Source organism: Ovis aries, chromosome 12 (assembly GCF_016772045.2).
Source record: "Ovis aries strain OAR_USU_Benz2616 breed Rambouillet chromosome 12, ARS-UI_Ramb_v3.0, whole genome shotgun sequence".
Lineage (NCBI taxonomy): Eukaryota > Metazoa > Chordata > Mammalia > Artiodactyla > Bovidae > Ovis > Ovis aries.
This window is the reverse complement of record NC_056065.1, coordinates 41,633,199-41,647,790: the sequence shown is the minus strand read 5'-3', so window position 1 is coordinate 41,647,790 and position 14,592 is coordinate 41,633,199. Positions and strand designations below refer to the sequence as shown.

The 14,592-nt window shown below is 49.8% G+C and overlaps 1 protein-coding gene across 1 annotated transcript; it reads left to right on the top strand.

The window, feature by feature from the left end:
* Nucleotides 1-1,002: 1,002 nt before the first annotated feature.
* On the top strand, nucleotides 1,003-13,102 carry UBIAD1 (UbiA prenyltransferase domain containing 1). The gene is made up of 2 exons (XM_004013723.5): nucleotides 1,003-1,867; nucleotides 10,512-13,102. The coding sequence occupies exons 1-2, from the start codon at nucleotides 1,357-1,359 to the stop codon at nucleotides 10,997-10,999; spliced, it is 999 nt and encodes a 332-aa protein (XP_004013772.1). The 5' UTR covers nucleotides 1,003-1,356; the 3' UTR covers nucleotides 11,000-13,102.
* Nucleotides 13,103-14,592: the final 1,490 nt, after the last annotated feature.

The window sequence follows — 14,592 nt, the reverse complement described above, 5'->3', positions numbered from 1 at the left end:
TGCTAAGAACTGACTCATCTGAAAAGACCCTGATGCTGGGAAAGATTGAAGGGAGGAGGAGAAGGGGACGACAGAGGATGAGATGGTTGGATGGCATCACTGACTCGATGGACATGAGTTTGAGTAACCTCTGGGAGTTGGTGATGGACAGGGAGCCTGGCATGCTGTGGTTCATGGGGTCTCAAAGGGTCCGACACGACTGAGCGACTGAACTATCCATTCATCTATGGATGGACTTTCAGTTTTCCTTCCTGTCTTGGCAAAGCTAATAATTTCTTAGACAGCATTTCCCATTTCAGAGCTTCAGTTTTCCCACTTGAAAATGAAGGGATATAATTATACCTTCCTTATCACCCTCTACGTGCTCCCTGGTTTTGTTCACTGCTGTATGCAGTAGGGGAGAAGGCAATGGCACCCTCTCCAGTACTCTTGCCTGGAAAATCCCGTGGACAGAGGAGCCTGGTGGGCTGCAGTCCATGGGGTCGCTAAGAGTCGGACACGACTGAGCGACTTCACTTTCACTTTTCACTTTCATGCACTGGAGAAGGAAATGGCAACCCACTCCAGTGTTCTTGCCTGGAGAATCCCAGGGACGGGGGAGCCTGGTGGGCCTCTGTCTGTGGGGTCGCACAGAGTCGGACAGGACTGAAGCGACTTAGCAGCAGCAGTATGCAGTAGGTGTTCAATAAATCTTGCTGCACACAGTGGGGGCTCAATTAACTTTTGTTGAACGAAAAACAGAATGAGTTCTATTTCCGTGAGTGAAAGCTCTTGGTAAGTCGTAAAGCGACATGCATTTGTAGTCGTTTGTTAAGTTAGCTCGTTTTCAGCAAGACTCAAAGCAATTGTGCGTCCCCGACCTTGGGCGACAGAAGGGCGGGGCTGCTGGGTCGCCACCCTACCTCGGCCCCGCCCCTAGGCCTCTGGCCCCGCCCCGCCCGGGCCCCGCCCCTAACCCCGCCTCGGCCCTGGCCCAGGCCCAGGGCCGCGCTGCCGGCCGGTGTTTCCCGGCGGGCTTGAGGAGGCGGACGCACAAGATGGCGGCCCCAGCGGTCCCGGCGGCCCTGGCAGCCCCGGGGTGGCGGTCGCGGCTCGTGCTCGGGCTCTAGGGCGGGCGGGGCTGGGGTCAGGAAGCAGGCTTACACAGGTGACAGGAGGTCGGGGCGGTGCCGCCGGGCCTCCTGGGGTGACAGGCCCACTCGCTGCAGCCCCCGGACCCCGCCGCCTCCCCATCCCTGTCCGTGGTGGAAGTGAAGAAGGTCAGGTCCGTCGCCCCACCCCGTCCGTCCTCGCCCTAGCGCGAACGCTGCGCAGTGGGTGGCTCACTACCACTGACTTAACACACGTGCAGCCTCCATGGCGGAGAAGATTAACATCCACGCAGGAGAGACGGCCAAGGTCGAGGACAGAGACCTGCTGGGGAACGGCTGTCCTCAGCAGGACAGACCTCCGCAGCGCTCGTGGAGGCAGAAGTGCGCCTCCTATGTCCTGGCCCTGCGGCCCTGGAGCTTCAGCGCCTCACTTACCCCGGTGGCCCTGGGCAGTGCCCTGGCATACAGATCCCAAGGCGTCCTGGATCCCAGGCTGTTGGTGGGTTGTGCCATAGCTGTCCTCGCGGTGCACGGGGCTGGCAATTTGGTCAACACTTACTACGACTTTTCCAAGGGCATTGACCACAAAAAGAGTGATGACAGGACCCTGGTGGACCGAATCTTGGAGCCCCAGGATGTCGTTCGGTTTGGAGTCTTCCTCTACACCTTGGGCTGTGTCTGTGCCGCTTGCCTCTACTGTCTGTCCCCTCTCAAACTGGAGCACTTAGCGCTCATCTACTTCGGAGGCCTGTCTGGCTCCTTTCTCTACACAGGCGGTAAGTTGGCCTATTTGCTGCAAGTCTTAGTTGCATGGAAACTACAGTTTGCTTAGGAATTATAGGGCTCTCGGAGAAGTGTCAAAGGTTATTTTCTGAATTAGGCCATTTTATGTGAAATCTATAATGTTTGGGCCATGTGGATTTGGGGGATAACATTTTTGGCTTGGCTTATGGATGTTAGGAATAACTCATATATACGGTATATACGGATATTTTTGGTGTCTAATTTCCTCTCATTCTTCATACCTTATAATGCCATGTGTGTGGGTGCTAAGTCGCTTCAGTCATCTCCAACTTTTTTCGATGCTATGGACTGTAGCCCGCCAGGCTCCTCTGTCCGTGGAATTTTCCAGGCAAGAATGCTGGAATGGGTTGGTCCCCTTCTCTAGGGGATCTTCCCGACCCAGGGATCAAATCGCTTCTCTTACATGTGTATTGGCAAGCTGGTTCTTTACCACTAGTGCCACCTGGGAAGCCCTTATAATGCCACAGTGTCAAACTTTGCTGCTGCTGCTGCTGCTAAGTCACTTCAGTCATGTCCAACTCTGTGCGACCCCATAGACGGCAGCCCACCAGGCTTCCCTGTCCCTAGGATTCTCCAGGTAAGAATACTGGAGTGGGTTGCCATTTCCTTCTCCAATGCATGAAAGTGAAAAGTGAAAGTGAAGTTGCTCAGTCGTGTCCGACTCTTTGCGACCTCATGGACTGCAGCCTACCAGGCTCCTCCGTCCATGAGGTTTTCCAGGCAAGAGTACTGGAGTGGGTTGCCATTGCCGGAATTAAATTTGAAGAGCTCTAAATTATGCACCTAATTACTTTCAACTAGTTTGCTAGGTGACCGCTTGCAGCAGGCTGATTAAAGTGCTGATGGGCAGGTGTTTGAGCCCTATTTATTGAGCACCTATTATGTGCCAGGTTCTATTCTACCTGAACACAACAGTTAAGTCCCTGCCCTTCTGGAAGTGATTTTATATATCATGAGGAGAGATAGAAAATAAAAATAGTAAATTATGATTAGTATGATCAATATCCTGGTTTGCTCAGCACTGAGAGTGTTTCCGAGATGTGGGGCTTTAGGAAACCAGGGAGTTCCTGGTAAGCCAGGATGAATTTGTGCCTTGGTTATAGTACATGAGAAGATGAACAGTACTACAGGGAAAAAAAAATTAAGTAGAGCAAGGAAGGAGGACACAAACTAATTTTAATTAGTTTGATCAGGGTAGGCCTCTTAAAAAAGGTAACACGAGGGACTTCCCTGGTGGTCCAGAAGTTGACTCTGTGCAGTGCAGGAGACGCAGGTTCTGTCCCAGGTTGGAGAACTAAGATCCCACAGGCCCGTTGGCACAGCCAAAAAAAGATAACACGTGATCAGAGATTGTGAGAGGGAGGTGAGGGAGTTGGCTCAACAGGTGTCTGGAAGAAGGTAACATTTGAGCAAAGACTGTAGGAGGTGACAGATGAGGGAGTTGGCTGAGCAGTTATCTGGAGGAGGAGTATGTTGGAACAGCAATTGCCAAAGGCCTTAAGGCAGGAGTGTCCCTGAAAATGTTGGAGAACAGCATGGAGTCCAGGGTGTGCACGAGGGAGACAGTAAAAGGAGGTGAAGTAAAAGCAGTATGTTTGGGCAAGGCAGTGTGGCTCAAAGATGACATAGGCCTTAGTGTTTTGAAACAATCACTCTGGCTAAGTTATTGAGAATGGATAAAGGAGGGCGAGGGGAGAAGCAGGAACACCCAGGAATCTGTCAAGTAAAACAGGCAAGAGATGTCCGGTGGCTTGAATCAGGGTGGGATTAGTGGAGAGGGAAGAAGTAGTTAAATTCCCAGTATATCTTGGAGGTAGGCAGGGTTTGCTAATAGATGGGATGTGAGGCAGGAGAGGAACAGGAATTAAATACAACTCTGAAAAAAAAACAATCCAAACAAACATAACTCTAAGGTTTTGGCCTGAGCAACTGAAATAGTGAAGTTGATGTGGAGTGAGAGAGAGAAGATTGAAAATAGGTTTGTGGAGAGAAAATGGAGACATTGACTTTGGACATCTTAATATATCAGATCTCCATGTAGAGCTGTCAAATTGATGGTTGAATTTGAGTCAGAGTTCAGAGAAGAGGTCTGACCTGGCAGTGGAAACTTTTGAGAGTCTTTGCACATAGATTAAGTTGTACAACAGGATGAGAGCCCAGAGGAGGGATGGTCAATGCCCTGGGGAGCCCCAATATTAAGAAGTGAGGAGAGGAGAAGACTGGCCACGGGAACTGTGATGGAGCGTCGGAAGGAGAAAGAAGAAAAGCAGGACTGACTGGTGATCTGGCAGCCAGGTGTAAAAAGTTCTGTGAGGGAAATCAGTAGAGTGCTGAAATAGAATGAATGTGTAAGGTGCTGGTGAAGGAAAGAGGCCCTCTGTGAAGGTGGCACTTAAACTAAGCTTTGAAGGACAAGGAGCCAGCCGCGAGGCAGAATTGGGGTCTGAGTCAGGTCCTTCAGGACTGAAGGAACAACAGATGCAAATATCCTGGGGTAGGGAAGGGCTTGGCCTCTCAGGAATTGCTGAAAGACCAGCGTAATCTAGAGGGAGACTGAGATGTAGCCGTCAAGGGAGGCAGGGACTAGATCATACTGGTCTCACAGGGCCTCAGTCTCGGCTGGTTGCTTGTCACTCCCCGGCCTAGTCCTCAGGCCTCTTTTCTCCAGCTCCACTTACTCCCTTGGCGATTTCAGCCGCTCTCATGGCTTCTGTCGCCATCCATTAAGCTGGTGAGGCTCGGATTTCTACCTCTGGACCAGGTATCTCCACTAAACTCCAAACGCAGATCCCACTTCTTTTTTATTTATTTTTGGCTGTGCTGGGTCTTTGTTGCTGTGCACAGGCTTTCTGTAGTTGTGGTGAGCTGGGGCGACTCTTCATTGTGGTGCTCGGGTTTCTCCTTGTGGTGGCCTCTATTGTTGCGGAGCACAGGCTCTAGGCACACCAGCTTCAGTAGTTGCGGCTGCAGGCTCTAGGGTGTAGGCCCATTAGTTGTGGCACTTAGGCTTAGTTGTTCCTCGGCATGTGGGATCTTTTCGGACCAGGGATCAAACCCATGTCCCCTGCACTGGCAGACAGATTCTTAACCACTGGAGCACCTGGGAAGCCCCAAGGTCCAACTTCAGTAACTTCTCTTAGAGGCTATAGGCATCTCAACCTTGACATGTCTGAGACCAAATTCTTGATCTTCTCCCCCGCAAAACCTGCTGTACCCTCAGCTTTCCCCTTCTCACTCGATGGCAACTCCATCCTTCTGGTTCTTTAGGCTGCAGATCTTGGGCATCATCCCTGACTCTGCTTTTCTCACATCTCGCATCCAGACTGTCAGCAAGTCCCGTTGACTCTCCTTCTAAAATGCATTTGGGGCCAGACCACTTCTCATCCCCCCCCACCACTGCCACTGTCATTTCCCTTGATTATTGCGGCTGATGCTTTACCGATCTCTGTGCATCCACCCTTGTCCCTTTCAGGATGCTCCTGGATCAGCAGCCAGAGTACTCCTGTGGCCGTGTCAGTCCTCTGCTCAAAACTCTCCTTGGCTCCCATATCCTTTAATTCTGTACAGTGACTCCCAGGGCCTGACATTATCTTCTCACCCCCGACCTCCCCCAGCTCTCTGACCTGCGCGCCTCCTCACCACGCTCCAGCCACACCGCCCTCCCAGCTGTATCTGGAATGCATCAGGCATGCTCCTGCCTCGGGTCCTTTGCAGAGGCTGTCTCCTCTGTTTAGAACGCTGTTTACCCACCTATGTGTATGATTTGTTTTCTAACCACCACCCATTTGCTCAAATGTCAGCTGCTTGGTAAGGCCTTTTTTTCTACCCTATTTAAAACTACAAAACAATAAGGCTTTCTGCAGCAGCTGAAAAAAATAAAATCACACACCCTCTCTGTGTTTTCCCTACACTATCTTCCTCTACAGTATCTTCCTTATTGCTTTTGTCTACTTTTTCTACATAGCACACATCACATTCTAACCACAGAAAGTATTTACTGTGTTAGTTACCTTTCCACTTAGACTGTAAACTCCCTGGGGGTAGGGATTTTAGTCTCTGTTCTCTGCTGAACCCCATGGTGTCCAGAACAGTGCCCGCCTGGCATGTAATCAGTACTTAATATTTATTGAATGAATAAATGGGGATACATTGAAATGTATTGAGTGGAGGAATGACATAATCTGATATGATTTTTTTTTGACGTTGGCTTTATTGATATATAATTGATGAAAAATGAACAGTGGAATGCATGGATTTTCAACCTTATAGTTTGATGAATTTTGACAAATATTAATACATACAGCTGTATAACTCATGTTGTTGTTCAGTTATCCAGTCATGTCTGACTCTTTATGACCCCATGGACTGCAGCACACCAGGCTTCTCTGTCCCTCGCCATCTCCCAAAGTTCGCCCAAGTTCATATCCGTTGCATCGGTGATGCCGTCCAGCCATCTCATCCTTTGACGCCCTCTTCTCTTCTGCCCTCAATCTTTTCCAGCATCAGGGAGTTTTCCAGTGGGTTGTCTGTTTGCATCAGATGACCAAAATACTGGCGTTTCAGCTTCAGCCTCAATCCTTCCAATAAATATTCAAGGTTGGTCTCTCTTAAGATTGGCTGGTTTGATTGATAACCCCATACCCCATCGTAATACAGACCATTTTCATCACCCTCAAAAGCTTCCTTGTGCTTCTTCCGTTTCAGCTCCACTCTCTCCATCTGGTGGGAACCACTGCAACCACTGTTCTTTCTCCTTTCACATGGATTCCTTTTGCCTGATTCATGTACATGGGATCATTCAGTATGAATTCTTGTGCCTGTTTTTGAGTTTCATTGTGTTGTGATGTGGTCGGTAGTTCCTTGTATCTCTGAGAGGTAGCCATTGTATGAACATATCACAGTTTGTTTATCCGTTATCCTGTTCAGTGACTTTTGGATTTTTTCCGTATTTTGGCTATCATGATTGAACATTCATTTTCAAGTCTTCTGTGGATTTGTGTGTTTGTTTTTTCTTGGGTAAAAGCCTAGGAATCAGATTACTGGGTCGTAGGGTAGATGACGTTTAATTTTAGGAGCTGCCAAAGTGTTTCCTAAAGTGCTTCTACTTTGTTTACCTTCCCATCAGCACAGCACGAGAGTTCCAGTTACTCCATGTCCTTGCCAACATTTCGATTTGATTTAACAATTCCTTCTGGCTGGCTGTCTAGGGAACTGGCCCAGGATTTCACTGTGCTGGGCCCTGTGGAAAGTGGTGTTGGGAGGAGGGGATGCCTAAAAGGAAGCTCCCAGGTGGGCCACACCTCTGAATCAGGTGGAGCTTGTGAGCCTTGGGTCAGACACGCTGAAAACAGGACTTTCTGCTCGAGGGCTGTGTCATTTGCTAGTGTCAGATAACCTCGAGAAGGTTGACAGGCCCCTCTCATCCTCAGCTGAGCTTTGTGGTTGGTTTTTGTGCAAGGTCTGTTGAAGGTGGGGCTTATCTTTGCAGGCACAGGTTTCTCTTCAACCTTCTGTTGTTCAGTCACGCAGTTGTGTCCAACTCTTTGTGACCCCATGGACTGCAGCACACCAGGCTTCCCTGTCCTTCACTATCTCCCAGAGTTTGCTCAAATTCATGTCCATTGAATCGGTAACATACTCCTTTCCTGTTCAGCCTTGTTCGTGTCTTTTTTTTCCCCAGGCGACTTAACAAGGTATTCTTGGGTACTGTCGCCAGATGTCAATCAAAGCTATAGAGCTGTTCTGTTTCTTTCCATAGAGTCCCGAGGTCTGCCTGGAGAGCTGAGGAAGTAAACAAAGGAATGGGCAGCTGGTGGAGAAACTTGCTGGATCGGTAGTTGGAGCAATCCTGCCTGTCATCTTCCTTGGGCAGGGGCAGTTGCCTAAATGTGTGAGATGTCACACAAGACATCAGTTTCCTCACTTAGAGCTCACATGCTGCTGGGGAGACCTTCCTCCTGTAGGGCGTGTCCTCACACAACCAAATTATTTATCAAAACACTGCGTGGGGAGTACAGAATGAGTTTGCTGGGTGTTGGTGGGACTCAGGGACCATGCCTGTTATACCCTATCCCAGAGATGCTTCATTTCCAAGAACCAACCGTGGTCATTTAGCACTAAAGAGTCCCAACCACAAGTCTGGAGGTAAACCTGCACTGCGTCTTGTTCTTCAGCTGCCAAGCCTTTAGATTCCCTACAGATAATGTCTCTCATATTTAACTGTTTAAAATGCAATTTATGACCCAATAGTTTGTTTTTTTTTTTTCAACTTTCTGATCGTGGGGCCATGTCTTAGTAACTTCTTTAGATCAGAGGTTTCCCAAGCTTCTGTATCAATATATGTGTGGATCGCCTCTTCGAGTGGGTGCTTCTCACTCTTCCTGCGCTGCTTTTTCTGTTTCAGTCCCAGTGGGACATTTTTCACGATCTTGGTCCCAAATTCCAGGTGCTTGTTACTGTAGCTCTGTGTTCAGGTTAGCCTGTCAGGTTTGAGGAGCCAGCTGTGCCCTTGTGAAACGTACTGGTTCGTGGGAGAGAGGGAGATTTAGAATTAGAAGTGTGGGAATTCGCCAGAGAGCCAGTGCTTAGGACTCTGTGTTTCTACTGCAGGGGACATGGGTTCAATCCCTGGTTGAGGATCTAAGATCCTTCGTGCCACTTGGCACCAAAAAAAAAAAAAAAGAATTACAAGTGTGGAATTTATGAAAGTCAGGATGCTATGGTGCATATTGCAAGGGGACTGAATATGGTCTCAGGCTGAGGAAGGCGGCTGAGGAGCAGCTGAGGAATGACCTTTAAAGTCTTGAGGGGTTGAACAGGAGTTGACCAGGCAAGGGGCTGGAGGTGGGGGAGTGTCTGAAGGCCCCGAGGAACTGAGAGGAACTGAAGGATGTAGAGGTGGGGAGGGGAGGAGAGCTCAGAGCAAGGCAGGAGGGGGGCAAGGCAGGGCCAGGCCAAAGCTGACTCAGGTGAAAGAGTTGGGGCTGTTCTTATCCTGAGGACAGCTTGTTGATAAGGGTGTTCTGGTATGTGTTTGCGGAAGGGCACAGCCAGCTTAGTATTTTGAGAGGGCTTCCCAGGTGGCTCAATGGTAAATAACACGCCTGCCAATGCAGGAGACACATTGGGTCAGGAAGATCCCCTGGAGAAGAAAATGGCAACCCACTCCAGTATTCTTGTCTGGGAAGTCCCATTCACAGAGGAGCCTGGTGGGCTACAGTCCATTGGGTTGCAAAGAGGTGGACACAGCTTAGCGACTTAACAACAAATTCTGGCTGCAGTGTGGAGATTCGATTCAGGATGAAGGAGGGGAGGCAGTTATGAGACCTAAAGCTGAGGGACCAGTTGAGCATCGCGGAGGGTTGGGGGTGGGATTGTAGTGCATAAGATGACCCTGACTTGGACTTGGGGATAGGGGAAGGCAGGATGGAGCGTGGCTTTGGGGATGGAGAAACTGGGCTGGTTCGAAAGACAAGATCTGAGGTCTATCGGGAGCACAGGAGGAAAAACGAGGGATCATTCAGCGTTTTAACTTCACAGGAACCAGAGACGAGGGAAGCAGTGTTGTAACTTCACCTTCTTAGCTTGTCTTCCTTATTATGTGGGTGAAAGTTTCTCTGTATGGAGTTTGGGAACCCTAAAATTTTGCTGAGGTTAATTGGGGGCTTTCAAAACCAGAAGATGCTGCCAGAGGTTGTGGCTGAAAAGGAAGAAGCTGGGATGGATATTCCATGAGGGGCTACTCTCACGGTGTTCCTGACAGGAGCAGTGTTTTATGAGGGCTGGTGGATGGTGAAAGAAAGCCAAGCCCTGGACTGTAAGGCCTGTGAGAGCCTTCATGGACTCCCCATTGAACTATGTGTAACTGGGAAACCCCTACTCTTCTTTTTTTCCAAAAACTTTTCCAATTTTTAATGTACACAATTTTTAAAGATTATTTTCCATTTATAGTTATATAAAATATGGGCTGTATTCACTTTGTTGTACAATACATCCTGGAGCCTGTCTTACACCCAGTAGTTTGGACCTCCCCTTACCCCGCCCTTGTTTTGCCCCTCCACCTCCCCGTCCAGCTGGTAACCACTAGTTTGGGAAGCCCCAGCTCTTTGTGTCAGGGCTTTGTTGGGGGACGTGGATGCAAAGTCACTTCAGTCGTATCTGACTCTTTGACTGCGTGGACTACAGCCCTCCAAACTCCTCTGTCCCTGGGATTCTCCAGGCAAGAATACTGGAGTGGTTTGTCATGCCCTTCTTGAGGGGCTCTTCCCCAGCCAGGGATCAAACCTGTGTCTCTTATGTCTCCTGCCTTGGTAGGGAGTGTTCTTTACCACTAGCCCCACTTGTGAAGCCCTTTTGTTGAGGGACAGCAGGAAGGTAAACCCAGGATGACTCAGACTGAACTGGGTGTGAAAGGATTAGTCTTTTCTGACCCTCTGTGTCACCAGAGGAGAATTCGGATTTTGCCCTGGAGGGGAGGGGAATACAACCACTGCCCCGCCTCCCAGTCTCAGAAGAAAATGCCCTGCCCAGCCACAGGCAGCCTGCCTTTCCACTGGAGAACAGCCCCAAGTTTCCAGCCCTGATCTCACACCAACTCTCTGGGTTTTCTGACCATAGGAATTGGACTCAAGTACCTGGCTCTGGGGGACCTCGTCATCCTCATCACGTTCGGCCCGCTGGCTGTGATGTTCGCCTACGCCGTCCAGGTGGGGTCCCTGGCGGTCTTCCCACTGCTCTACGCCATCCCCCTCGCCCTTAGCACGGAGGCCATCCTCCATTCCAACAACACCCGGGACATGGAGTCCGACCGGGAGGCTGGCATCGTCACACTCGCCATCCTCATCGGGCCCACGCTGTCCTATGTGCTCTACAACACCCTGCTCTTCCTGCCCTACCTGGTCTTCAGCATCCTGGCTGTGCACTGCAGCATCAGCCTGGCTCTGCCCCTGCTCACCATCCCCATGGCCTTCTCCCTTGAGAGGCAGTTCCGAAGCCAGACCTTCAACAAACTGCCCCAAAAGACTGCCAAGCTCAACCTTCTGCTAGGCCTCTTCTATGTGTTTGGCATCATCCTGGCACCAGCAGGCAGTCTGCCCAAACTCTAAGGGGATCAGTGCCCCCCTCCCCACATACAACGTGCCCTCCTTTCTTAGGATGTATTGAAGGCAGTGTCTGAGGAGAGAAGGTGATTCAGCACCGAGGGGCCTACAGATGGCTTGTGAACTCCCACCTTTTTTTATTATTACATTCTTAAAGAAAATGTTTTGTTTTTGTTATTTTATTCCGTTTTATGGGGACTCCGGAAACCACTCTGGCCTCAGAAAGTAAACCGGACACACAGCCCTTGTTTTATTTATAATTTCCACTAGAGGGTGTTGTCAGGTTACTTTTAAGTGGATTAAAATGCCCTGAGACTCGGCGAAGGAGCCGCCAGGATTGGCCTCCTGTCCCGAAAGAGCTGTAGTAACTGAGCCAAATGTCCTCGGTACCTTGGTCTGTCAGGATGTATGGTGATGATCCCCCGTGACCAGGAGCGCCTGTCTCACCCTGAGCTCTCGGGTCCAGTAATGTGCTGCTTGAGAGAAGACGTCGGTCATTAACAGCCCAATTGGGCTCCTGGCTTTTTGCCTACATTGTGACTCAAACCCTTTCATCTTCCCTTCACTTATTGCCACAGTTGAGGAAAAGCGTCAGATTGCCACGCAGCAAGGCATTCGGGCTGGGGACTTGGAAGGAATTTAAAACCACCCTGGAGGTAGCTGAGAAAATCACTCTGCTTTTGGAGAGAAAACTGGCAGGGCAGCTGGTTTCCCTGTGGAACCCACTGGTCTGACAGGAAGGGACCTCGCCCCCCCGCCACCACCCACCTCCCCGTCCTTTTAGTAACTAGTAGGTGCTCTGAAACTGGGGAGGTCTGCTGTCCTTGCCTGCTACTGGAGGCCCACAGGGCACCTCTCTTTGTCCTTCTTTGCTGTTCCTCGTGCTCCCCTATGACCACCCTCCATTTCTTCCTGGTCCTCATTTGTGTGTTTCCCATCCGTTGTTTAGTTGCTAAGTTGTGTCCGACTCTTTGCAACTGCATGGACAGTAGCCTGCCAGGCTCACCTGTCCATGGGATTTCCCAGCAAGGAATACTGGAGTGGGTTGCCATTTCCTTCTCCAATCTGTGGAGCCCTGCTATTTGGGCAGCAGCTTAGCAGAAATGAGTCAGGGATGGTTGCCCCTTTTCAGAGAACCACAGGATGAGCTGACCCAGGACAGTAGCCCATCCTTGAGTGAATAAGCCAGTGGTCAAACAGTCCTGACCCTGATCACCCAAAATGTCAGGCCTACCAGTAAAGAAACTATGTCTTCCTCCTTCTGTCCAGTACTGACCCAAATTCTCCCGAAGGCTTGTCTTGCCTTGTGTGGGATAGTTTGCACCTAGAGTGGGGAGGGGGCAGATTCCAAAGTTGATCCAAGTTGCTTTTCATTTCATTGTCCATGCAATATAGCTTTCTGGGCTAGAATTGCTTGGTTGCCTTGGGTCCAAGACAGAACTAGATTGAGGCTGTTGTCATCATTTTTTTTCTGTAGTGATTAAAACCACTCTGGCAGGTATGTCAGGGTCTTGACCTGCAGAAAATAACATCAGAACCAACTCTTCATCCTAAACATCAGGCCAATTATAACTTGGCTTCTTGAGTTAGAATTAGGCATCTTACTTGGAAAAAACACGTTTGCAGAAGTGGGAAGTTACAGTTCTTCTAAAGTTGATGGTGGTCTGTCAGCAGAGTTCCAGAATCCTCGAAGAGTGGTCAGAGCCCAGTAAGGAGGGCGAGGAGGACAGCGCTGTCACCTGCCTGTCTTCCCAGCACCGTTTTTGTTTTATGCCAGGCTTGTGGCATTTTGGTGCTCTCGGGAATCCTGCCTTCAAAGACCAGCAGGGCGTTGTCACAAGTCTTGGCCCTGAAGCTGTGGGCCTGAGGGCTCCCTGTGTCCACAGACCAGACCACCTTGGTAAGGCCTTCTGTTGGGGCTGTCAGTTAACTGCTGCACTGTTTCTGGTGCAGGTTTTAATGCAGATTTTTATATATAAATCTTTCTAAAAGGCCAGATTCGGTGCCAGGCTTTATATGCAGGTCCCTATAATTTGTATTACACCCCTTGATTCAATGAAAGTTTTCTTTAGACTTGTTAATAAAACCATTTTTTTAATTAAAAAAAAAGGAAAATGTGTGTCAGTGGTCTGGCTTCCAGTTTCCCTGTGTTCTCCCTGTGCTACTTGTCTCATCGTCTGCTTGTGAACTCTGACTCATAAACCTCAGGAGACCAGCACGGGCACGTGGGTGAGGGCGGGATGCCCGATCTTTGATGATGAGTTTGACTGGATTCGACGAGCCCTTAGAAAAGACAGTAGTGACCTCTAGAGCCATTATGGGTTTGCCAAGAGCCAGTCAGGCCAGATTAACCTCTGCTTTTTCCTACTTTCACTTTTCTCCAGCGGGTCACCGTGCCGATAGCTGGAGAATGTGCAGACAGAAGACATTTGGTTTTCTGCCGGGCATTTGACAGTATGTCCTCTAGAACACAGCCAGCAAAGATACATGGAATGGATAACAGTCTAGTTAGGTGAATTTCTGCAAGACTGAAAAGGCTGCTTTGCTGTGTCAAAGGAAGACTTTACCACAAGTGAATATGAAGCAGTGCCCTTGGGGCCCCCCACACCACTATATGCCATCAGAAGGGGAAGCTCCACGGAGTGACGGCAGCAGACGTGGTGGGTGTTGACCCTGAGATACAGCTTCACATGCTTTTAAATCTGTGAGTCAGACTTAACTCTGCTCCCCAGTGGACATGGATGGAAATTCAGCCTCAGTCATCTCTTGGGTCAGTTCTCGTCTCCTTAGGACTGCCCAGGACCCCTGTGCCTCCGTGGGGCCAGAGCCAGGAATATTGGCTGGGTTCTAGCTCCGTCTGCTCACTGTGTGTAAGGTTGCTTCCCTGCTATTTCAAGCTTGGGGGTGGCCCTGGAATTTACCCTTGTTTCTTGGACACTCTGCTCTAGAAGGGTTCAAAATGCCCTCAACAACAGCCTTCCTTGCTGAGTACCATGGACCTAGGGGGCTCTTGTCCCGGCCACTCCATTCCCATTTCGGCCCAGTCCTGCAGAAGCTTTCACTTTGTCCTTGAACTGCCTCAACCACCTGACCTACTCCAAGCATTTCCCTCCTGCCCCACCCTGGCAGCTCAGACGGTAAAGAATCTGCCCACAGTGTGGGAGACCCAGGTTTAATTGCTGGGTTGGGGAAGATCCCCTGGAGAAGGGAATAGCTACCCGCTCCAGTATTCTTGCCTGGAGAATTCCATAGAGAATCCTGGTGGGCTATAGTCCATGGGATCACAAAGAGTCAGACATGACTGAAAATAACACTTTCACTTTCCACCCCTTTAGGACCTTTGCACAAAATCCCACCCAGGGGGCCTTAGAAGCTCAGTGCTGGCCTCTTCTGGAGTTGGGCAGTGACATACATCATGTTATCTTGCCACCTCTTCTGTTGTGTGTGTATGCTTAGTTACGTCCAACTCTTTGCAACCCCTGGAGCCCACCAGGCTCCTCTGCCCATGGAGTTTTCCGGCAAGAGTACTGGAGCGAGTGGGCTGCCGTTTCCTCCTCTAGGGGATCTTCCCAACCCCGGGATCGAACCTGCATCTCTTG